Here is a 24248-nt window from a genome sequence, read left to right on the forward strand (position 1 = left end):
GGCACCAACCCTCCCTGAGGGCACACCTCCCCCAAAAGGGCTCCGTAGCAGTCAGACCCCATGTGGGATCTCCCAGCTCTGCTGCAACCTCTGAGCAAACCTCACCCCAAAGATGATGCACAGACAAGATGTGTGCTCCTTCCCAGGAAAATGAAAACCACAAGAGAACCGAGGTCACACAGCCATGATTTGGAGAAGCCTTGATTCTGCAGTGCCCACTTCCAGCCCTGAGCACACAGGCCTTGCTGTACACCCAGAATTCAAATGGAGCCCAGCTTTCACAGGCACTCAGGTATCACTGGGGATGAATCAGGGCTCTGCTCATACACAGAGGCTGTAGAGCTGCAGAACACCTGAACTCTCCATCCCTGCCTGCAGAGCTGCAGTTTGCTTTGTAAACTGAGTGATTTTGCCAGGCGTGTTACAGCAAACCAGGGACAAGAACAAGACCCTGGAGCCCTGACTGCAGATTTCCACTGTATTCCCATTCCTGACTCCACTGCACAAAGATCCAGGAATGGAGATTCCCTATGCCCATCTTCACTAGCCAACAAAGCCACAAAGCAGCACCCATTGACTCTGGGTGCTCATAAAGACCCTGCAAGAGCATTGGCTCCAATGCCACAGTAGGACCCTGGATAAATCCTCGGGCAAAAGGCTCGTGGCAGTTCCCTGCTGCCAGACTCTGCACGGCTGCTGCCACTCAAGACAGCTCAGGCTGAAGCTGTGGGAATGCCTTTATGGACCAGTGGTGCCATCTGAGGTGCAGACTGACCCACAGCCAATACCTCACCCCACAGTGAACCTCCCGGAGCCCAGCTCACTTCCCAGGCTTTGAAACGAAAAAGAATAGACGAAAACATTATCTTTCTGCACGAGTGTTTCTCTCTGCAAAGAGGGATTAAGCGTGAACCCAGCAAAACTCAGGAGAGAGGCAAGGGCAAATACATCCCCCCTTGCCTGCTGCAGAGAGGACAGAAAGCACCGTTCCAAAAACATCTCCCAGCAACAAAAGGTCGTGGGTCCATTCAATCCCTGGCAACCGCATCATCGTAATAAACCCCGATAACGAAGCGATTACGTTAAAAGCTGTCAAGGGCTACGCTGACCAGAGCAGCCCTCTCACCAGCTTCAAGCAGCTTTGCTGGGGAGGAAAAAAAAGTCATAATTCAATCAGCTTGGAAAAGTCTATTCCCCACTGATCCCAAGCGATCAGCCTTCATGTCGAAGGAACATTACATTCAAGTCGCTGAAGATTTTCACTTTTTTTTTTCCCTTCCCCTTTTCATTTTTTAAAGCAGGAATTGAAAGGCAGCAAAGATAAAAACTGTGTTGAACTGGAACTGGTTCACTCAGGGGAAGGAGAAACATAATACTCTTTCTTGAAAGGCTGTTTGGAATCCAGCCCCAGAAAGTAACATGACAACGGTCACCAGTGTCTGACAGATGCTGAAAGGCAGAAGCAGGAGAGGACAATATGGGCGAGCTGGGTGGAGATGGGGCCAGGACAAGGGGGAGGAGGGCTCTGGCAAGAGCTGTCAGGCAGCTCCCTCCCTTCTCTCCAGCTCTTTGGCAGCCTTGGGGGCAACCCGAAGCTCAAAGCAGGCTGTGAGGATCCAGCCACCCTGTGTCCCTCCGAGGCGGGGCTGGGAACAATAGGAGGCACTGCTGGAAAGTTAAGGATGTTGGAAAATGTAACACTCGATCAGGTACTGAGCTTCACTTCTTCAACGATGAAAAGGAGAAGGGTGAAAGAAGGAGCAGGGGGACAGCAGAGTCACTCACTTTCAGCAACGCAGTCCATCAGCAGCACGGAGAGGAGGTTCACGAGGGAGACCAGCGAAGACATCCCAGGGCTGGGAAGGATCCTCATCCTCTGCAAAGGCCTTCGGCCCCAGCCGGGAAGGCTCCGGCTCAGCGGGAACTGCAGCGTCTCCCCAGCCTTGTCAGCACCTGCGGAGCACAAAGGGACAGCTCTGAGGGGCGGGCGGGCAGCGGCCGAGCAGAGCCCGAGCGGCCACTGCAGCGCACGGCCCCTGCAGGGACCCCGGGGCACCTTCCCCAGGGTGCCACCGAGCACCCACCCGGCTCCGTGGGCATGGACCAGCTCCATGGGGGGATCAGCTCCATGGAGGAGCCCGGCTCCATGGGGGGATCCAGCTTTTCCAAGGCTGGGACTGCAGCAGCACTCTGCACATCCAAGAGCCTCTACCCCACTCGGTGCCTCAGTTTCCCCACTTGCATCACACAGAGAAACTGTGTTACTGAGCTGCACAAAACTGGAAGGGAGAATCCCTGGAGCAGGGGGTGCCACAGCTGATCCTGATGGATCAAGCAAACGCAGCCTCTACAGGAGGTGGGAGAGATTTTCTCCTGACCAGTTCTGCCCTGGACGTGGCAGAACGTGGCAGCAGGACAGAACCAGCACATCAGCAGGGCTGTGGCAGGGGAGACCGTGCTCAGCACCCGCCTGCGCCCCTCACCCTGCCAGCACATTTCCATGGAGACAACTCCTGGCTCCAAACGGAGCTCCCTGCTTACAGCTTTATCCTGTGCAAAGCTGGAATGGCATTAAGGGAGCTGTATTCTTAGCCACCACCCCAGTCCTGTGTGTCAATACTGGTAAACGCTTCCCTCAGTCACAGAGGTGAGATTTGCCCCAGAAGGGCTGAAAATAGAGTGAAAGCTGCAGCCACAACCTCCTCATAGGGTCGGCAGCTCAGAGGTTTCCCATCAGCCAGACACTGAGCACCGTGATAATGGGCCAGAGCTGTGGAAGGATGCTTTCAGATCTGACAGATTCCTTCCCGCTATCGTTACTCCAATTAGAAATCAAACCTGGGGTTTATCACCTTTTGGAGGAAAGCCAGGTAGGAGATAGTGTACAATGATCAAAGGCTTTGAAAGGACTAAGGGGATAGCGAGGCTGTTTAAGCTTTCTGACACACATCGGGGTGGGAGACCGTCGGGACAGGCAGTGTGAAGGGGCATTTTAATCTTTTTCTGTCCCATTAACTCTCCAAGGCTGAACTGTGCAGAATTAAAAGAAAAGCCAGGATAAACAAGAAGTCCCCATATGTACTCAGCCCTAAAGAACAACTTTTCAGAGAGGAGCTTTGGACTTGCACTTTGAGGATTACAAAGCCTCTGCTGTGTGCTCTGTGCTAGCCCAGATCGTCTGTGCTTCAGTGCCGGCTCACGGAAAATGAGCACAAATATTGGTACAAAAAAGAGAAAAAAAATCTGAATCCTATCACTGGGAATCTCTTCAAATGTTTGTTCTAGACACACTTAGAGCAACACAGAGAGGCTCCAGCCAGCCCTAACGCGGGGTTTGCAGGGTTCCAGGGCGCACAACAACGCGTTGGGGTTTCTTTTGTTGCTGTCAGGGGTGAGCAGGGAACATCGTGAATAGCTGTGATGGGAACTGTTAATTAAACTGGGGATGTGGCATCGATGCCAGCACAGCAAATGGAGCTGCGTTGCAGCTCCCTGGCTCTCCCTTCTTCCTCCTTCAGTCACGTAGCTCCCCGTTCCCACCAGCAAGGCTGGGGCTGGAGAGAGCAGGAATCCACCCAATTATTTTAGGTGTCTATATTAAAATAAAATCCAACAAATCATGCTGGCTCAGCCACCATTTCAGAAACTCTTATTTTTCTTTATCAGAGCAGTATACCCACCCCCGCCAGTGCCAAAAATGCCACCAAACATCTCCGTGAGCCTCATGTGCTCCCCAAACGTGGCACCAATGATCTTCCGCAGCTGAGAGCACGCAAGAGCCTGGCTGCTCCCTGCAGCACGTCCCCAAAGTCCCCCCAGGATGGAGCTGAACGCAGGGGACTGAACGTCAGGGAAATGTTCCGCCTCCTCCAGAGAGAGGAGCCTGGCAGCTCTGCTCTCCCAGAGCCAGCACGGCTTTTCATGCCATATAATGGGCTCCGATGGAGAAGATCTGGTACTGGGGATGCAGCAACAGCTCCAAGATTAGAGAAGGAGATGCCAGAGGGTGACACTTCCGCTCTGGTGCTAATGTGCTTCCCGAGCCCTTGACGGAGACAGAAAGTGCTGGCAGAGATATTAGGACATGTCAGCTCCAATCCAGCAACTCATCCTTCAGAGCAGGTACATCCCTGGCTGTCTCCCCCCCGGATACGGGATTTTCAGGACAGCAGGATGTGCACCCACCTGGTTCCCCCGTGGATATGGAGGACAGGCCGGGACAGGGTTTGCTCTGCTCCTTGGCAGGGCCCTGGCAATAGGGAACAGACCCATCCCCTGCACGACTCCTGCCTCCAGTGCAGAACACGCCCTGCTGGAACCCAGCTGCCACACAACAAGGCTGAAACTCAGTGGGAATTGTTCTGATGAAAGCTCACATCCCAAGGGCTCTGTCACCCGTCCTTTCCCCTCCTCAGGGCACAGCTTACCTTGTCTGTGCTCTCTGGAGCAGCTTTGCTCACCCCTGCCTGTCCCTGAGCACCCAGCCAAGCTCCTGGCACCAGCCAAGCCAATATAATGGCACTTTTCCTGTGCTGCTCCACGGACCTGCAAACACTCACTAAATTCCCTGGCACAGGATCTCCTGCAACACAAGCAAGCCACCTAACAGACCTCAATCCTTGCTAAAGAATGCAATTAAGTGACGCCATGGCCCCCAGTGGGGTCAGATTTGTGCTAGATACGGTCACATTTCAGGAATAAGATTAGTTCTTACAGTAAAAGAGCTCCTGTAAGACATTCATTCTTGTGTGCTGCCTAATCTCCAGCTCTAAGCAAGGCCATGTGTGCAGCTTGTAAGCACTGAGCACGGGGTCTGGGAGAGCATTATTAAAAATAATAAAACTGAGAAGTGTATGCAAGAAGCAGCTTCCAAGTGCAGCTCCTGCAGCCAGGACCGAGCCAGGGACCTGCAGGGATCCAGTGGAGCGAGGCACAGGGGGTGAAATGCTCCAAAGCACCTACATTTCTTAAGAGCTTAAGTTCCCCTGGGAGTCAAAGGGACTTAGCCTAAGCCGCTAAGATGCTTTTGAAGATTTTCCCCCCAGCAACTCCCATTTCAGAGGGTGCTGGACACCTAACTCCCTTAAGCTACTTTGGGTATCTGAGGGGATATAGAAGGAGGGGTTTGGCTGCCTTGGTCCTCACTGCTTAAGCAGGGCAATGCTGCTAAAAACCAGTGTCTGCAGCTACTGACACCGGGACGGGTCAGAACTGTGCAGGGATTTTCACAGGACCACAGGAGGGACCTTAAAGCTCACCTTGTTCCAACCTGCCAATGACAGGGACACCTTCCACTAGAGCCAGTTAGAGCCCCATCCAGCATGGCCTTGGACACTTCCAGGGATGGGCAGTCCACAACCTCTCTGCACAACGTTTTGCCATATGTTACTTGTTCTTAGCCCCCACGGAGCTGGTAATTGAAACATTTGCTCCGCATTTGAAAAAAATCCAGGAGGGAGGAATCATGCATCCATTTCAGATTCACTACAATATGACAACTTGGAAAAAAAAAGAAATCACAAAAAAAAAGCACTTGGGCTTCTTTTCTGTTTCACCTGCCTGTGAAAAGGAGAAGGGTGATTTTAAAGAAATTCTCTGCAAAAGGTTCCACTTGGATCTAGGAGATGATTAAATATCTTCATTTTCAGCAACTGCTGTGGGAGAATTGCTCCCATTAGACACATCAATGGAAGCAAACACCTTGCAGGCAGAGGGCTGCACTGAGGGCTCTTCCTTCCAGCAGCACCAGCTTAGTTTGTGCTGTGTATTAACAGAGGTCAGTGGGTCACTTCATTTCCTCCCAGTAACCTCTTTAAAGAGAGAAAGGAAAGCTTTTAGCACAACCACCAGCTCATTTGTCACCTCCCCTGGGGAGGGCAGAGATGAAATTTGAATTCACTACCCCACAATTCCAGCTGGCTCCTACCCAACACCCTGTCCTTGGCAAACCCAGCCTCACGAGGGCTGGGACAAGGAGTGGCCCTGGAGCCCACCCTGGTCCTTCCCCGTGGGTGCTGGGGAACAAGGAGATGCCAACGTGCAGTGCTGGCTCTGGAGCCCAGCACAGCCCACACCATGGAATCACAGGATGGTTTGGGTTGGAAAGGACCTCAGAGATCACCTCGTTCCACCCCCCTTGCCATAGGCAGGGATGCCACTCACTGGATTAGGGTACCCAGGGCCCCACCCAGCCTGCCTGGAACACTTCCAGGGATGGGGCAGCCACATTCAGGTTGCTTTAGGTGCCAAGCACCACGGGCTGTGCAGGAAGGACTGATCTCAAAAGATGCCTGATCCTGCCCAAAAAAAATGGATGGGATGGAGCATTTCCAAGTCAGTCCCTTCCACCCTAAAGCTGCTGGACACAGTTTCTCCTCCAGCCTTGAATGCAGCTCCCCAAGCCACTCCTGAAGGCAGGCCAGGGGTTTGGCAAACACAATTAGAGCAGGCAGCAGAGATCCTTCAGAATGAAGCAGGCTCTTTATCTATCACGGAGTTACTTAGACCTTAAAAAAATACTTACAAGAAAGAGGCAGAGTATTATCTTCCATGGGGAAACAAACACAGATGGAGAAAAAAAAAGAGCTTTGATCAGGACTGTCTCAGTCCTATTCGCTGCTTTTCATCCCCTGATCTCCAAGTGCTTTAATATGACAGTATTATCCCTTTTTACAATGTGGAAAACCAGAGGAAACTGCACACTAAGACAGCTCACTGTGTTTGCATGCACACACACACACACTCTCTCTCTTTCTCTCTCTTTTTTTCCCCCTGTGGCATTTCTGGTCCCTCCATGTGTGTGAAGTGCCCAGCATCATCCCCAAGCAACAGGCACAAGGGCCATTTTGGGGCATGGCCATGTGGGTGTTCCAAGAGATGCTGCTCCCTGCCTGGGGGTGCCATGGCACAGCGAGGGTTAAGCTGTGGTCACTGCAGGAGAAGTGAGACTGGAGAGCTCCGGGTTGGCTTTGGATCGTCAGGAGGAATTAATTTCCCCCCGCCACGTGCCCCGCAGTGACAGCTGTGACAGGCAGTGATGTGTCTCAGAGCGTTCCGCAGGTGCAGCGCAGCACGGACAGGGCAGAGGGGCAGCGCCGCAGCCCGCGGGGATCAGCTGAGGAGGAGGAGGAGGAGGAAGCACAGCTCCCCTGGCCTGGCTGCACCCTCCTGAGGGAGCCCATCCACGCTCCGGGGGGCTGTGGCCACAGCCCAGGGAGGACCCAAAGGACCCCCCTGCAAAAAGTCGAGACGGAGGCAGCACCAGAACAACCAGAGATCCCAGGAGCATCCTCCTGGGCCAGCACAGCGCAGAAGATGTGGCTTCTCCTCTGCAGGGCTGTGCTCTCCTCCAGGGTGCACAGAGGGAAGGATCTGACCCAGGACCACGCTCCCCATCCCCTTCCCCTCGCTCCCACACAAACACACCCCACCCTTCAGCATTTCCCAACAAACCATCGCAATCTCCACCGAGCGCCCGACGGCACCAGGAACCGTCAACTAAATTGCCTTGTGGTTCAGGGTAATACTTCACGTTTCTTTTTCCCTGCCTCTGAGCTTTATTTATTTATTTAAGAAGTCATTCATCATTAGCCCCAGCTTAGCTGCCTGACAGACTGGGAGCTCCTTGGGGCACAGACTGCATCCCGGCTCTGCGCTCACCACGCGGACGCCGACAGCGCCGGGTAAATAACCGTCCGTCAGCCACGTCCTGCAGCATCCTCAGCTCAGCCAGGGGAGCCAACACCATCTTCTGACAGAAAATAACGCTAAAATCACCAGTGTCTCCCTCCCAAAGCGCCTGCACCCCAAGTCTGGGACCTGGGCTGATGGGTAATGCTGGGTTACTGCACACAGCAGAGGGAAAAAACGACAAGAAAGACAAAAACTCAACAAAGAGCCCAACCAACCAGCTGCTTCTGCTGCCCACACCAGCAAAGTGCAACAGCCTTTCTCATGTCTGGAGTCCAAGCTAAGGAAAAGCCTTTGTCTGAGATCGAGCGGAGGTTCAGATCAACTCCACATTCCTGGGGAGGAAAGACTGCCTGGCCTCACATCTGTGCGTGTCCACCTAGGAACATATGAGAACACCACTGAACAATGAGGAACTGGTGCTTTCCTGACTCTCAGCACGGCACGAAGATGACCTGTACTGGGAAGAGCCCATCCAGATGGCATCAGTCCCTCTGACCAGGCTAATCCCTCCAGCTTTGGCTTTCTGCTCCCCTCACGCAGAAATTTGGATGCTGCTGCATCTTGTGGCCTTCTCCACCCTCCAAACCGCTCTGCCAGGTCTGCACAGGGACTCCCTTTGTGTTCAGCACGAGGCAATGCCAGCCCCTCCTTCACCCCAAACCCCTGTGCAAGCAGGGGCCAAAGCCCATTCCTAGGGCTGACACTGCTACTCCTCACCAACAGGAGCTCACCTGCTGATAGAAACCTGCCTGGCCTTCCTCCAGCTCCTGAAGTCTTCTGCTGCCCTGTGAGGGCAACCTAAACTGGTCTCTCACAAAATAGGTGGTTCTTAACAAAAAGTTTTGTGCAAACTGTCCCCTGAGGACAAGCAGTGGGTTCCCAGCCCCAGCAGCCAGGCCAGGAGCACTGGAGGCCAGTCCCTGCCCCACGGAGATCCCTCGCTCCGGGAAGGAGCACGGCCGAGTGTGGCAACCTGCTCCCCTGTGGCTGGTGCCCGAGCAGAGCATCTTCCACCAGCCTGCAGCCCAAGCAGAAGGAAAAAAAAAAGAGATGAAAAATCGAAAGGAAGAAAAAACATTCCAGAAAGTTAATTAGGAACATGAGGGTGCTTTATCAGCTCCGGCTGCGAGTGCCGGATGGGTGTAGGATGTCACCAGCCCTCGCGCAAGAACAACCTTCTCATTACCGCGATCGCCGATCCATCGTCTCCTTTTGTTATCTCCATCAGCGCCCGGCTCCTCACGGAGCCGAGCCCGGGAGCCTCAGGGCACCTGGGCAGGGGCACCCGGGCAGGGGACCCTCCTGCTGCTCCCACCAGAGCACCGCCCCAGGGACAGGAGCACCCTCAGCCCCAGCTTCACCCAGATTTTGCACAGCTCATTTTTATCCCCAGGGAGAAACAGTCCCCAACAATACGAGTTATGAGTGAAATAACCCAAAAAACCCCCCAAACTGCACGCAGGCACACACCTCACACAAAAACCAAAATAGAGAACTCTCTCTAAACACAGCAGACTGGAAGACTTTAACCAGCCACAGGCAAGGACCCTGCTCCCTCCCAGCCCACTGAACCCAGAGAGGCTTCCATGGAGGATGACAAAGTGGGTCTGGATTTACATGAAGACAGAGGAAAACTTAACCCCCTGCTTATCATCTTTAGGGTCCCCCATGGCTGAGATGCAGAGGGACTGTCCCTCCTTTCTCATGAATTCCAGCCCAGGAACACCCCTAGCCCACAGACAGGCAAGCCTAGGGCCTTGAGAAATGAAAAAGCAAAGAAATAAATTTCCTTTTTACAGCCTGTAGACCTCATGGCCACTCTTGTCTGCACATCCCTGGGCACCAGGCTAGGAGATGCCATGGGACTGCTGCAGTCCCCAGGCAGGGCACTCTCCTCATCAGTGAAAAACAAGAGACAGGAAATAAAAGTAGTGAAGCAAACACGCAAAGTTTCTCCTAATTGCTATTGGATGGTGAATGAAAATCATTGTGGCAACAGTGCAGCTGATGAGCTCTTTGCTTTCCTCACACCCATGGAAGGGGCAGAACTGTGCTCCAGTGAGGAAGGGACAGAGGAGCCAGGAGGGTGAGCGGCAGCCACACAACCACCCCAGCAAATCCTTCTGCAGGCGAGGACGGGCTGCTGAGCCGCAGTAAGAAGGATAAAGAGGCTTGTCTTTCTTTGTCCCTAGCGCAGAGCTGGCTTCATCACCACTGCTTGCATCTTGCTGATTAGTGACCAGCAAGGAAAGCTAATCAAGGTTATTAGGAAAGAGCTGTCTTCCCTGGGTTTCACAGCCACCTGCTCTGGAGCACACGGGGCAATGTGGCTCCCATGGCCGCAGGCCCAGCGATGCCTCCAGCTGCCTTCTTTCCACCCCAGGATCAGGAGAGCTGCCATCAAGCCCCACTCAGAGTGCACCTCTTCGGTACTGAGATGTCATTCCTGGGCCTCCCCTCTTGAGCTCACTCTGCCTTCTCCTTCGGCATTCATCCCCTCCCCATTTGCCAGGCGTTCTAGCCCTGCCAGCCAACACAGGGGGTTAAACTCCATAAAGAGGATTTGGTTTTGAGCTTGCAAGACACAAGATGAGCAAATCCCTTCCCCTGCTCTGGCAGGAATCCTGTGTCTCAGACCCACCAGCCAGGGGAGATTAAGAAAGGAGGAGAGAAAGAAAAAATCCATCCATCACTTGCTGTTGTGATCTCATCTGAATTTAAGAGCTAAGCTGGGAGGATGCTGGGTCACTGCTTGGCCTGGTAGAGCCCTGCAGACCAGCAGACACCAGAACAGACTGGTCAGAGGCTTAGGCTGCACTGCTCAAGGTCAGCAGTGGGGTCAGGAAGCCACATCCATGCTCCGTACTTGCTTTCCCTCTGATTTAATTCTGGGCTGTCTATCTAGGGAAGCCTCTGGCTCTTGTCACATCCTTGCAGAGAGCCCCAGCTGCAGTGGGTGCCTCCAGAAATTACCTTCATGCATTGACTGAAGCCCACAAACCACACCAACATGCAGCAACCCCCAGGTGGCACAAGCCAGCGGCGCTTCCCAGCTGAGCAGCTCAGCCAGGCAGGGCTCTGCTGCCATTTCCATCTTCCATATAAATTGCAAAATTAAGAGGCTGCTAAACAGGCAGAAACTGGGAGTAACACCAGCCTCACAGCACTCCAGCTCCTACCTGACAGCCTGATCTCACCCAGGTAGTTTGCTTCTATTGAATCTGGTATTCCTCCCTCTGTGCTCTGAGCAGCTGTAGAGGCCAGTCCAGACATCCCAGCCCAGAGCTGGCTGCTTCCATTGGGTGGGATACAGCAGCCCATGCACAGCCCAGACACACCAGGCACACATCAGAGGTGGCTTAAAACCTTTATAAGCATTTGGAGATTGGTAACAGCTGGAGCAGGCTGTAGGAAAGGAGCATGTGAGAGCACCATGGGAGAACCCTCCCATTACCCAGCATTCAAAAAGTCTCCACCTGCTCGGCACGTCGTTTTACATGCTACCTTAAACCAACATAAGGGCTTTTTCTGACAAGCTGCTGAGATCATCTCGGTGTCTTTGTAGCAGTCAATCATCAGAAGGATCAGGCAGGGAGATTTTTCTGAGTAGGCGCTGGCTGAGCGTTCCCGGCGCTGTTTCTGCGGCACCGTGAGGAGCGGGCCATGAATTAAACACGCAGTAACATTTCCTTGGCAGGTGAGGACCATCCACATGCAACGGGCTGTGCCTGGCCAGGGAGGAGGGTGCTGTGTGTCCTCCATTTCCAGCAGGGCAGGGCAGAGCACTGCCTCACAGCAACAGATTCCTTCCCTGTTGCTCAGCACGGCTGCGGGAGCTTCCCAGGGCCCCGACCCTCCGCCTGCTCAGCCAGCGCTCGGGAACGGCTCGTCCATCTTCGGAGGCACCGAGCCAAACAGGAATGGGGCCAACAACAAATCTCTCCTTCGGACATGCAGAGGCCACCATATTGCAGAAAATGGCTTTATTGTCACTGCACCATCTGGAGTTGCCAGGAAATGCAACTTTTTTGTCCCCATCAATTACCGAAGGGAGAAATCTGCTGTCCCCTGAAAGGCAAAACTTCCAGCTTTCTCCTGGGGCTGGGCAGAAGAGATGGTGGAAGCTGAGCCCCCCACAACACCTTTGGGATTTCTAACACCCCAACTCTCTCTGCTTTTGGGAGCTGACCCACAGCCTCCTCCTCAGAATCCCAGAGTGGTTTGGGTTGGAAGGGACCTTAAAGATCCTCTTGTTCCAATCCCCTGCCATCAACAGGGACACCTTCCACTAGAAGGTGGAACCATCCCAGCTCAGACCTGTTGGCATCACTCAGGGGTTCCACCTTGCTGGAGAGCATGAGTTTCTTGTGGTTAAATTTCCTAAAACCAGAAGAGATGACAAGCCTCTATTCTATCCCTGCCACCAGAAGCTGGGCACGGTGTGGCTGGTCCAGAGCGGTGCTTGGAACATCTCCCAGTGGGAGGACATTGCTGGTGCCCAACGGGAGAGGCTGTGTGGGGCTGAGGCAGCAGTGGGGCCACAGCCAGGGACCCAGGGAACAGCCCAGGGATGGGAACACCACCACTGCAGGTTTTTAGGAAGGCCAGGCATGCATCTGCCTCCGACGACTTCCAAATGCATGGTGCTGCCTTGGGCCAGCGAGAGGGACTAATTGACCTTCCAACCTCCCTTCTGTCGTTACTTTCTGTGATTTTACAACCTCTCTAAATGGTTCATTTATCCTGAGTGAATTCCTGCTGCATCCTGCTCATCAGCCAGCTGTGAGCACCTTCCTTGCGTGAGGGCAAAGCTGCTGCAGGTTCATGGATGGACCCAGCACAAGCACAGGGAAGAAAATTGGGGGTGGGGGGAACCCCAAACAACTCCTGATGAAAGAATATCGTTAAGAAGCATCTTACATCCCTCAGCTTCAGGCCTGTTTATTGGCCTGAATTAAGCCCAGGCCCTGCAGGCGATACCTCGTGGCCGGGGTGATCTCACCTCGGAGGGGTCAGTGTTTCCAGCAACAAGGACACCAATTAAAGCTTTTAACGATGCAAGCCCAGGACCTTGCTGAGCCCTGAGCAGCCTCTGCCCAAAGCTCTCTCTCCTAATAAACCTGTGCTGCGGCCAAGTGATGGGTGCTGGGCTGTCTGAAATATTTATGACAATCACGGATTGCTTCTTTCCTCCCCGTAATGAAGCCCCCACATGCTCCCTCCCCAGCACGAGGCCGCGAGTGCCTGTCACCGCTTGGAAAGGAGGGACCAGTCTCCTCCCAGTGCCTCCAAGAGCATCGGCACGTCTCTGGAGCAGCGAGGCAGGGTGCCAGGGAGGGATTTTATTTTGTTTTTAAAGCCTCCCCCCAGCCCTTTCCCACTACAGCCTCGGCTCGAGTTCTCTCGTTAATCTAATTGTTCTCCTAATGAAGATCTGCAATTCCTCAAACATTAATTACCAACGGCAGCAGCAGCAGCAGCTGTGGAACAAGAGCTCCCTGTTCCTAATAATACGCTTCACACTTTCGCCTGCCACAGCTCAATTTAGCTTTGCGTGATTTGGCTGGGGGCAGATAAATAATATTCCAGCTATGGGGCTCAGCAGACAAACCCAGGAGGAGGCAAAGCTCTCCCCACATCCCCGAGCACAGTAGGTCCTCAGCTGGCTGTAAAAATCCCTGTTTTATTCCACCTGCAGCTCCAGCCCCGGCCCTGCCTCCGTCGCGGCACCGTCCCCATCCTGCAGCCTTGGGCAGGTGCAGAGGGCTGGGCCAGCAGCCGGAACCCTGGCAGGGAAGGAGAGGTGCCACATCCCCATCCCTGTCCTCACGCTGGGCACCACGGCAGCGCAGATGAACCAGCAAGGAGGTGAGGGCAGGGAGGGAACAAGCAGCAGAGGATGGGCTGGGGCATCAGGAATGAGTCAGGGGATGGAGGAGGAGAGAAGAGGGAGAGCAGCTGAGGGAGGGCGAAGCTCCAGCCATTATTTGTTTCACTCACAGGAAAATGGAAAAGAAATGAAGCAGAAGGTTGGTGGGGATGGTGAAACTCAAGCAGGACCAAAGGCCAAGGGGGAAAGCTGGCACGTGCTGATCCAGGCAGCTCCTGCTCCTGCGGGATCACAGGGGTGCAGGGGGTGTCCCGTACTCCCCAGGACCCTGAGCATGAACCGGCAATGGCTTTGGCAACAGCTCTGGAGTTGAAGGAAAACCAAGCACAGAGGAGCAGAGCCAGCACTGACACTGAAACTGCATTTTGGTGAGGCCCTGGCACAGGGTGCCCAGAGCAGCTGTGGCTGCCCCAGCCCTGGCAGTGCCCAAGGCCAGGCTGGACGGGGCTTGGAGCAACCTGGGACAGTGGAAGGTGTCCCTGCCCATGGCAGGGGGTGGAATGAGATGGGCTTTAAGGTCCTGCCAAGCCAAACCACTCTGTGATTGTACGATTTTGGGGGGCAGTTGATTTCTTCCACACCCCTGTTCCACTGTGATCCACAGTAATGGAAAAACACTGCTCCTGTCAACCCCTTCCCACCCATCATCACCTCCAGCCCAAGGGCACGTGGGGGAGTGGGGAGGGAGCCGTGCCCAGGCAGAGGAGAGCTGCCAGCCAGGTCCCACCTTACAAAAGAGGCTCAAAACCACGGGTTAGGAGAAGCAGCTGGAATGACTGGAGCCAGGAAAGGCTGCGGCAGCCCCTCTCGCCAGCACTGTGCAGCCAAAAATACACAAGGGGAACAAAACAACGCACACACACAAAAAAAAGCCCACAAGAGTTTTCAATGACAAAAGCAAACAAATAGATTTGTGAATAAATATTGATTTGACAGGAAGTGAGACAAATCCTTCCAAAAACACTCGCTGGCACCGGGTCCCTCTCCCAGCACAATGAGCAGCCCTCATCATTTCCTGGGTGCCTTTGCATGGTCAGCAGCTTCAGCTGCTTTACAAGGTTTTGGTTTGTGGGGGTTTTTGGTCTCCCCTGTGCCTGGAACATCTTGAGAGATCCCAAGAAATAAATGCACAGACTGAGGAGCCTGGGCTGGGCAAAGCGAGCAGCACAGTGAGCAAAAAGCCCCAGTATTCACCCTAATACCTCTCCAGAGGTGGCCACTTAATGCCCTCCAGCACTACAGGCTCAGATTGGTCTAAAGGAGTTAAGTTTCCTTCAGCCAAAGCTCAGGGCTGAGTCAGATCCAGAGTCAGAGGGCGATGCGATGCCGCTTCACTCGCTTCTTTCTGACCACAAACACATCTGCACATACCCTGATCCTCCCCAGACACACACACGGGCCTTTCATCCCGGGAAAACCCCCACAGCACTGCTGCTTTGCAAAAATTAATGAACGTGCGCATACGGGGAATTTCAAGACTGGGTTCCCACTGCAAGGCGGGCGTGTCCGGGGGAGACGGGTGGGAGCCATGGGCACTGGTTCCTCGATGGCAGTGCTGGGATCGTGGGGGCAAGCCCAGATCCAGCACTCAGCAGGGGCCTGCCCTTCCCCTGCCTTGCAGAACCCTTTGTACCGGGTTAGGGAACGTCCTGCTGAACCCACTTTGCCTCCCGCGGCCCCCCAGAGCCACACTGGTGCAGCAGAAAGCACCAAGACCAGCATCACTTATATTTCATGGTTTCCCACTCAACTCCCAGCCTTGCTCTGCTTATGGAATCCAGCTGAGGGATCAAGGTGGCAGATTCCACCTGATTCTCCCCCAGAACCACCAGGTCAGGGGATTTCAGGTCACTGCACACGGGCTGGAGACAGACCCTGGCCAAGGTGGAGGTGCTGCATCCCGGGGCTCCCCAGGCACTGGGCAGACACGTGATTCCAGGGTGAGCATCTCAGCACGGGTCCTGCACACCTCCAAAAAAGGGCTTTCTTTGTTCAGCTTCCTCCCAGCACAGAAATCCCAGCGCCGTGAGGGGCCCGTGACGCCGCTCACAGCTTTCCTGCTCATTTCGTTTTCAATGAGTGAATTAGCAGGCAGCCAGCTGACTTGAACATCCCCTTATCTCTGCACCAAGCTCGCTGCCGAGGATTTGCATAATTTTAATCTTTCCCACCAATGAGCATGAAAAAATTGGTTTTCCACTATTTTATCTTCTATTTGTGTTCAATAAACAGAGCTGGCGGCTTTGCTCCATGTATTTATACTGGGAACCGTGAGGAGGAAGGAGGGGGAAATCCCCCATCTCCAGCACTTGGCCATGTGGAGGGTTAAACCGGAGGAGGGAGGCTGGGGGAAGGCTCTGCAAAACTGCTCCACAAACTGCAGCTGGAGATGGATTTGAAGCCCAAATTTCCTCATCCAATCCCAGTTGTTTTCTTCAGAGTCCCTCTCCTATCTCCCAGCTCCAGCTGTCAGGCTTCCTCCCATCATCAAGACCTTTGATTTCCCTCTCAAGCAAAGAGTTTGCTGGACTCACCCCAAATACAGGCTCCAGATCCCAAGAACATCAGGACTCCAGGGATGGGGTGGGAAGTGCTTGGAAAATGAGGTCCCACCTGGAGAAAGCTCCTTGTGTAATCATAGGGAAACATGCAAATGTGGGGACACACAGAAAATTGCCAAGGCAGAGCTTCGGGGGTTTTTTAATTAAATGCTTTAAAAGAAAAGCACACCCCAAATATTAAGCTTGTCTGTATTAAAATAAGGTACTGAAAAGAAAATGGTCCTGCTCTGCCCCTTCTGCTGCAGAACAAGAACATCATTTTGGGCAGCACATGGAGGCAAGAGATGCACGTTGAGGCCCATATCCTCCATCAGGCACTTCTGGATTACAGCTGGAAACCAAGGCTGCTCTGAAGGAAAAGGAAACGCAGAGAAAACCGAGGCTCTCCTTGCAGGTTCCCCACTCGTGAGCAGCATGGAAGGTACAAACATGGAAACACTTTTTAAATGTCTTTCCTCCCTGTGGAGCCAAGAGCTGGCCAGGGCACACCCCAGCCAAAGGCAGGGACACATCTCCAGCATCTCTGGAAAACCTGGACTGGCCTCTGTGCCCAGGTGTTCCAAAATGTGGAATATGTAAAATTTCCTTAAGCAAGGATGTTCTTTGATGTTTGGTCTTTGTGTACTTTCAAGCCTAATCAACAAAAAGGGAGATTTAATCCATGAAACAGAGTAGCAAACAAGCTCTAAGTGATATCCAGGTGTTAGAAAAACAAATCACTTGTTGATAGAAGTGCCTTGTTAAGGTTTAAGGCTGGACATACTTCTCATGATCTCAGACCTAGAGGGAGGTGAACAAAGCTTGGAAAGAAGGATGTACCACTGATAATGGACGCAGAGAATGCAGAATTTACAGGCCACAAGGACATCTGGCAGGAATCCAAAGATAAAGAAGAAACTAATAAAGCCAAGTCAGCAACTGTGCTGAAATCAGCTCCAAGTGGGTAAAAGGTAATTCTGGCAGGGGCAGATCACGACCACAAGTTTTGTGGGCAACACAGGGAGGGCCCAAGGGTGGGTTTGCCCCCAAAATGCAGGGATTTATGGCAGTGGAGTGACTCACAGGACTGGTCTCCACCTCTATGGGGCTGTGGGTCCCCCATAAGCACCATGGAGAGGACGGGGTGTCAGGAACCCGGGGTGAGGCAGGTGCAATATTAGGGGCAGTATCCAGCAGCTCCAAGGAGCCCATTTCTCCCTCCCCCTGCACCTCTTCCCACTGATCCTGGACTCCACATGGCCTCTCCCTGCTACCAGCTCATCTGCACCCAGAGGTGCAATTACCTTCTGTGTGTTCTCTATTTATGCTCTGGGAATCATGTAATTTTCTAGACCAAAAACATAATTAAAGAGTCCAAGTGCCTTGGAATGGAGACCTCTCTCTTTCCACTGTTCTTATCTTCTCTAAAAATACCCCGGCAAGGCAGCCCTGTGCCAGGGCCAGCTCAAGGCAGGGCTGAGCCATGGGAAGAGCCCTGCTGTGATCAGTGTCCTGCGAGGGGAATGCATCCAAATGCTCCCACGTTGGCCCAGGAAGGGGCTGCCCCAACAGGAACCGGCTTTGCTGCCACTGGGGTCCCCAGGGGTCGCCTGTGCAAGGACAGGTTAATTCAGATTTAACTTCTAATGAGGTCTATCTAACCAATTTTAAAGCCTTGGGCAGACATACTAATTGAGAATTAAGGGACTTTGATGATCACTGCTCTCCAAGCAGAACACAGCTCCAGCCTCCCCATGCACTGCTGTGTGCCTCCCTGGCACCCACACCCACACGGCTTGGGTAGCTCATGGCATCACGGAATGGTTTGGGTTGGAAGGACCTTAAATCTCATCCAGCCCCAGCCCTGCCATGGGGAGAGACACCAGGGTGCTCAAGGCCCTGCCCATCATGGCCTTGGACACTGCAGGGATGGGGCATAAACGCAGAACAAAGGAGCGGAGCTGGAGCTCGCCGAGCCCCGCGGGTGGCACAGACCCAGCAATGCCCGGCTGGCTGCGGCCAGCGGGAGCCGGGGGAGCCGGGAGCTGCGGGAGCGGGGAGCTGCGAGAGCTGCGGGAGCGGGGAGCTGCGGGAGCGGGGAGATGCGGGAGCCGGGAGATGCGGGAGCCGGGAGATGCGGGAGCCGGGAGATGCGGGAGCGGGAGCTGCGGGAGCCGGGGGAGCTGCGGGAGCCGGGGGAGCCGGGAGCTGCGGGAGCGGGGAGCTGCGGGAGCTGCGGGAGCGGGAGATGCGGGAGCGGGGAGCTGCGGGAGCCGGGGGAGCTGCGGGAGCCGGGGGAGCTGCGGGAGCGGGGAGATGCGGGAGCTGCGGGAGCGGGGAGCTGCGGGAGCGGGAGATGCGGGAGCGGGGAGATGCGGGAGCTGCGGGAGCGGGGAGCTGCGGGAGCTGCGGGAGCCGGGGGAGCTGCGGGAGCCGGGGCCGCATCCCGGGCGGGCAGTGCTCCGGGTGCCGCTGGCGCTGCCCGCTCCGCTCCGCTCGGACACGCCGGGCCCGGCTCCCCCGGCCAGAGCAGCTGCGCTGGGTCCCGTCCAGCCCTTCCCCGACCATGGCTCGCCCTGGGCTGGCGGCCGAGCCCGTTGGCTCCTGCTCCCTTCCAGCTCCAATTTGCCTCATCTGCTTCCTGCGGCCAGGGCTGCATCCCCCGGCCGCCCGCTCCCACCAGGGCTCGGGGGGAAGGGTCGGGGTCCCGCAGCTGCTGCGGCACCGCACGTGCGTGGGGAGGCGGAGGGACGAGAACAATAACACGGAGCAGGGGGAGGGAGAAAAAGAGAAGCAAAACCCAACTCTGAAACAGCCCTGGGGGAGAGTCGCTCGCCCAGACTTGCTGTAATTACACTCCTACTGCTGGATACAAAGTTCTTGGCTTGGCCCTCTCATAAAGCTGGAAGAGGGAAGGTGAAAGAAACATCTAAAAAAAAAAAAAAAAATCCCCAAGGGTCAAAACAACCTTTTAACTTGTCAACTAACAAGTTCAAACAGGACTGCAAGTACTGCTTTCCATAGCTTCCAGGGAGAGACATCCAGACCAGTCATCTGAGCTCAAGTCCTCCAGGCCCTTACAGTTCTTTTGACAGCCAGAAAAATCAAGGTAAAGGTATTGGCAATCAGTGCCAAAACCACTTCCCAGCAGGAGCACCAGCCTGGACACCGTGCTCCAGCACAAGAACCGGAGCTGCCGAGCTCCAGCCCCAGCTCCATCACCCCACGTCCTCGGGCAAACCATGCTGCCTTTCAGAGCACGGGTTTCCACATCCTTCCCTGTAATTCAGCCCTTCATCGCCTGCTCTCGTTCCCTGCCCGCGTGTGCCACACAATGACCCTGGCAGCCCACGGATCATGGCCCAGCCACGGAGGAAAGCTTCCCTCTTCCCTGTTCACTTGCACTTTTCCAAACAGTTCAGCCAAACCAATGCAAATCCCCAAGAAAACACTTATTTAAGAGCCCTGCTCCTTGCAAACCCAGGGCTGGTACGGCTCTAGCATGAGCTTGTTTGAGCATTGCCCAGCAGCCAAAGCACATATGGAGTTCCCATGAGCCAGGCAGGGAAGGAAAAGCCAAGGGACCCCACAAGTTCTGCCTTCACTTGTTAATTTACAGGAAAATCTAAGTCTGCTCTGATATAACCTTCTCCTGAGGCTGCTCAGCCCATACACAGCCTCCAAGTAACCAGTGAGCACCTGAAGGAGACAAAAAGTAGCTTCCACAGAGCTTCTGGTGCTTATTTCAGTAAATTCACACCTTCCTTAGTTCCCCTTGGCTTCATGTGCCAGGTCTGTACACCACTCATACCATCCCAGTGCTGCTGCTGCTGCTGAAACCAGTGCAGCAGAAAACTTTCTAAAAACTCACTTTTATTGCTTGAAGTGTTGGCTGCCTTCCCTCCGCTGCCGTGGTCCTCATCGCCGGCCCTGGGGATGTCCTGATGGAGTCCAGCACAGCAGAGGCTGAAGTGTGCTTCTCTTCCCTGACTTCGAGGCTATTTCACACGCCCTTCAAAACCCCAAAGTAATCCTTCCCAGTCAGAGACTGATGAATCCACCTGAAGAACGACCAAAGGCATCTGGAGGTGCCTCCCAGAGAGCCCCAGCAGTGCTGAGCCCCTGCTCTGTCCCAACAGACCTTTAGAGGAGTCACTGGTCTGGTTTAAAGGTTCGGATGGGTTTTACAGGTCTGTCCTTGGTGCATCTGTGGGGACACATTTACAGCACAGCCCGCGACAAAGCTGGTTTTCAGGTTCTGAAGTGATTAGAGAAAGGGTCTGATGAGGACTTTTCTGTGTTTTGTTTTCTGTGTTTTTCTCTTCAGCTTCTTACACAATATTTACCAGGGAAAAAAGGTGTCTGAAGCAGCAGCTTAAAAACACAAGCATTTTTGTAAATCCTCCTCCCACTTCCAAGATTGTATCAACAAAAGAAAGGAGGCGGCAGAAAAAAACCCCCCATAAATAGGAGTTTCACATTGACAGAGTCCCTTTGAACAACTTTCAAAGAGCTCCACTACCTGTTCTCCCATTTGATTTTGTTTTTTCAGAATATCTACAGCATGTTCCTCCATGTACCAAAGGAATCCACCAGCTCAGGTCCCTTTTCTGAACTGTTCCTTGAAGAAAGCTCTCCTGGGTCAGCAGCTCTTCAGATGTCTGCCCAGGACCATGGATGTGCCAGGATCTGTTTCAAGGTTTGCTCAGTGGACGAGGGATTGCACCTTGATGCTGAAGATCCTGGAGCTATTCCCAGCTCAGCTGCAGTGGCTGCTCCCCTTCAAGGCAGAGGTTTGACTTCCACCAAGCATATCCAGCATGGAGAAGAGCTGAGCCTTTCGGGATCATTAACAGTGAAAGCAAGTAGAAATCCCGAGCACACACCAAATTTTGGCATTTGATATAATTTAAAGCATCACAGCTGGATGCCATAACCTTATTTTTAAATGAGCACTTCCAGGTATTGACCGCCTACACTCAGTACTTGTAAGAACAGGTAAAGCAAGGAGAGTCCCCAAATCCCATCACAAACAGATTGCAGAGACCAGGGAGAAATCACCCCTTAAATCAGCCACTTCTAAACCAAACAATTTGTGCCCCAAAGTCAGGAAATCCTTCATTTATTAACCTAAATCTAAGCCAGGAATTTCACACAGAACCTTTGTGGTGCTGGGGGTCTGCCCCATGCTAAGGGCTTCGCCCCACTCACAGCGGCCTGGCAGCTGCAGCTGCCTGAAGCAAATTCCAAGGCCAAGGTTGATGCAATGCCTACAGACATTCCTCTCCATCCTTCAAAACAGAAAATAAAATTAAAAATCAACCTGCATGAGAGAGGCAGCCCAGGGACCTGCTCAGCTGATGCTGCAAATGACAGTAAGTCCAAGGGACAATCAAGTTTTGGATTATGATGGGAAAGAAGAGCTGCATATACATGAGCACAAACCGTAAATAAACTGGAAATAAATCCCATGGATATGGTGACAGCAGCCCACAGACAGATCTTTACAAATTGCCTTTTACAAGGAAATACCATTATATCAGGGTTTATGGGCCTCCCTGAGATGGGCACAGGCAGAGCTGTAAATACTGCCACAGCAGCCATTAGGCAAAAGGCAAATCCATAAGGAATTTCTTGGTGCCAACAGCATGGCTCTGCTCCTCAACAGCAGGGCAAGGTGGGGAAGAGGAAAGGAACACGATCCAGCACTCCCAGGCAGTGGGAAGCACTGCTGGACAAGGGCGTTTTCCATTATACATCACGCCAACCCATGTGAAGCAAATTTCCACTTTACCCTTCCCATGGTGAACAAACTGCCCCAATCATTCTGCCTCAGTTTCCTCCCCTGCTCCATGAACAGAGGATGCTGAAGAGCTGTTTAACATCACCAAGTATCTAATTCACCGAAGATGTTTAAGTGCCTTAAAGATTTTTGAAGGAGCTGCTATAGGAAGGCATTAATTTAAATATCTAGTGGCATAGAACATAACACCTGGCAGATTTTCTTCCATTCTTTTATAATAGCTTAATAATCCTCAGAATAGTTTCATTGTTAATACTCCTGTTGTGTATTTTATTAGGGCTTTTTAAATTGTAAAGTAAGGTAAACACTCCACATTTCTCTAACACCTACCAAGGAGCTTCTCAGAAAGAACTGCTTAATCCTCACAAACACCCGTGTGGGGGGACCAGTCCTATTCCCAGCCGAGAGCATCATCCCCTTTCATCCAAAGCCACCCAGGATCCTCCGAGGCTGAACGGCAGCAAAACGCTCGCTCCTCCCTCCTCCCCCGGCTTTCATCAGCAGTTATTGTCTCCTCTCCTCTCCTCTCCTCACAGACCCGCCGATTACTGCACACAAAAGGAGCCGCTCCCGGCCCCGTGCAGCCGCCGGCCCGTGGCTCTGCGGATCCACGGGCTCCCGACGCCTGACCCCGGCACGCAGGGATGCACCTTGCTGGGAGAGCAGGGACACAGCAATGTGTTTATCTTTGAAACCATGGGAAGCCTGGGGCTGTTAAAGGCTATCCAGACCCAAAGAGAGCACGGTGCACATGCCCTTCTCCCGTTCCCCGTCACCGCGCGGCGATGCTCCCATTGTTTTCCTTCCATGCATCCCTGGTGCTGCGTTTACTGTGGAGTCCACGGTGCGCCCCGCATCTGCCACGGCGCTCGTTATCACCATCTCGAAAATGCAGAATGGATTCACAGAACCACGGAATACCCTGAGCTGGAAGGGACCCACAGAGACCACCGAGCCCAAGCCCTGGCCCTGCACAGCACCAACAATCCCACCCTACGCATCCCTGGGAGCGGTGTCCAAACGCTCCTGGAGCTCTGGCAGCAGAGCTACACCAATGCTATGGCTGCAGAGGAGTGGGAGATGTTTGATTTGCAGATAAATCTCAGCTTGAGATAGGAAAAAAACCCAACAAACAAACAGGATTGCCTCTCTTGAGAGGAAAAAAAGAAAAATGAAAAAAAGTAAAGTTTTCTAAGATTTACAGTGAAAATCACCCTCCCCTCCAAGAAAATATACAGAAAGAAAAATGCAGGATCAGCCAGACTTGCTGATGGAGAGGCCCCAGGGTATAGTCAGTTATTGAAGTTTTGCAACATAAAGCCTAAATTATTTATTATTATTATTGGTTTTTTCCTAGAAAAAGAGAGGAACAAAGCATCTCCCTCCTCAAAAGTTAACAACTGTGCGACATCATCTCCACATTGTCTCCCTGTTTTATTGCCACAGCACAGCGCTGAGCAGATTCCACCCCAGGGCAGACACAAAACCACAGGGCCACGGTTTCTAATTATACCCTCTATTCTCAGGGAAATGGTTTATTTATTAGCTCTTTGAGCTTCCCTTTCATTCATTCTCAGTCCCAGTCCCGGCAGCGAGGGGCTCTCGACAAGAGGAAATTTATTAGGTTTTCTCCATTCCCCACCTTCTGCACTCCCCCACCCAGCCTCTCCCTCCTCTCCCCACTCAGCAGCACCGGCAGCCTCATCACTTTTAATTCAATAACTTGCAGTATAATTACTCCGTAATAACACCATTATCTTAACATTTACTCAGCAGCTGTGATCCCGTTACAGCGAGGCAAGGAGGGAGAGGAGAAGGGATCCTCCGGGGAGAGCGATGGGGAGAGATGCCAAAAATCCCCCCTCGCCGGAGCTGGGGCTGCTGCAGCGAGGAAGGGGTGAGTGCCAAGGTGCTGTGCCTGCAGCCCTGCCCCAGCCTCTCCATCTTCTCTCCTCTCCTCAGGATCTGGCAGGTTTTGCCCGCGAAGGAGGGACCCCAGGGCCGCTGTGTATGCACAGTCCAGCTCTGCAGCGCCGGGGAAGCCATTTCAACCTACACTGCGCTCCAGAGCCTCCCCAAAAACCCCTGGCAGTAGGGAAACGGACTGGAAACAGGGTAGGCAAGAGGGAAAGACCCATGGAAGGACAGCACTGTGCTCTCTGCAATAACAAACAGCATCATCTCCTGCAAAGCCCCCTATTTAAATACAAATATCAACCACCAATACATTATCCCAGCTATCACTTGCTACAAAGACCGGGTTTAATTTTTACTCCCGAAATCCTGCAAAAAAGGGTTTTCACATTCCACAACAGCACATTTG

General features: G+C 53.3%; 1 protein-coding gene across 1 annotated transcript in view; it reads right to left on the bottom strand.

The window, feature by feature from the left end:
* Window positions 1-24248, bottom strand: part of PTPRS (protein tyrosine phosphatase receptor type S) — a 125885-nt gene that overhangs the window by 90935 nt on the left and 10702 nt on the right. Inside the window, exon 2 of the mRNA XM_082297999.1 lies at window positions 1786-1953. Coding sequence (XP_082154125.1) covers window positions 1786-1873 — 88 coding nt within the window. The 5' untranslated portion in view covers window positions 1874-1953. The remainder of the gene's footprint in view (window positions 1-1785; window positions 1954-24248) is intronic.

This window comes from Coloeus monedula (assembly GCF_965178545.1).
Source record: "Coloeus monedula genome assembly, chromosome: 27".
NCBI lineage: Eukaryota > Metazoa > Chordata > Aves > Passeriformes > Corvidae > Coloeus > Coloeus monedula.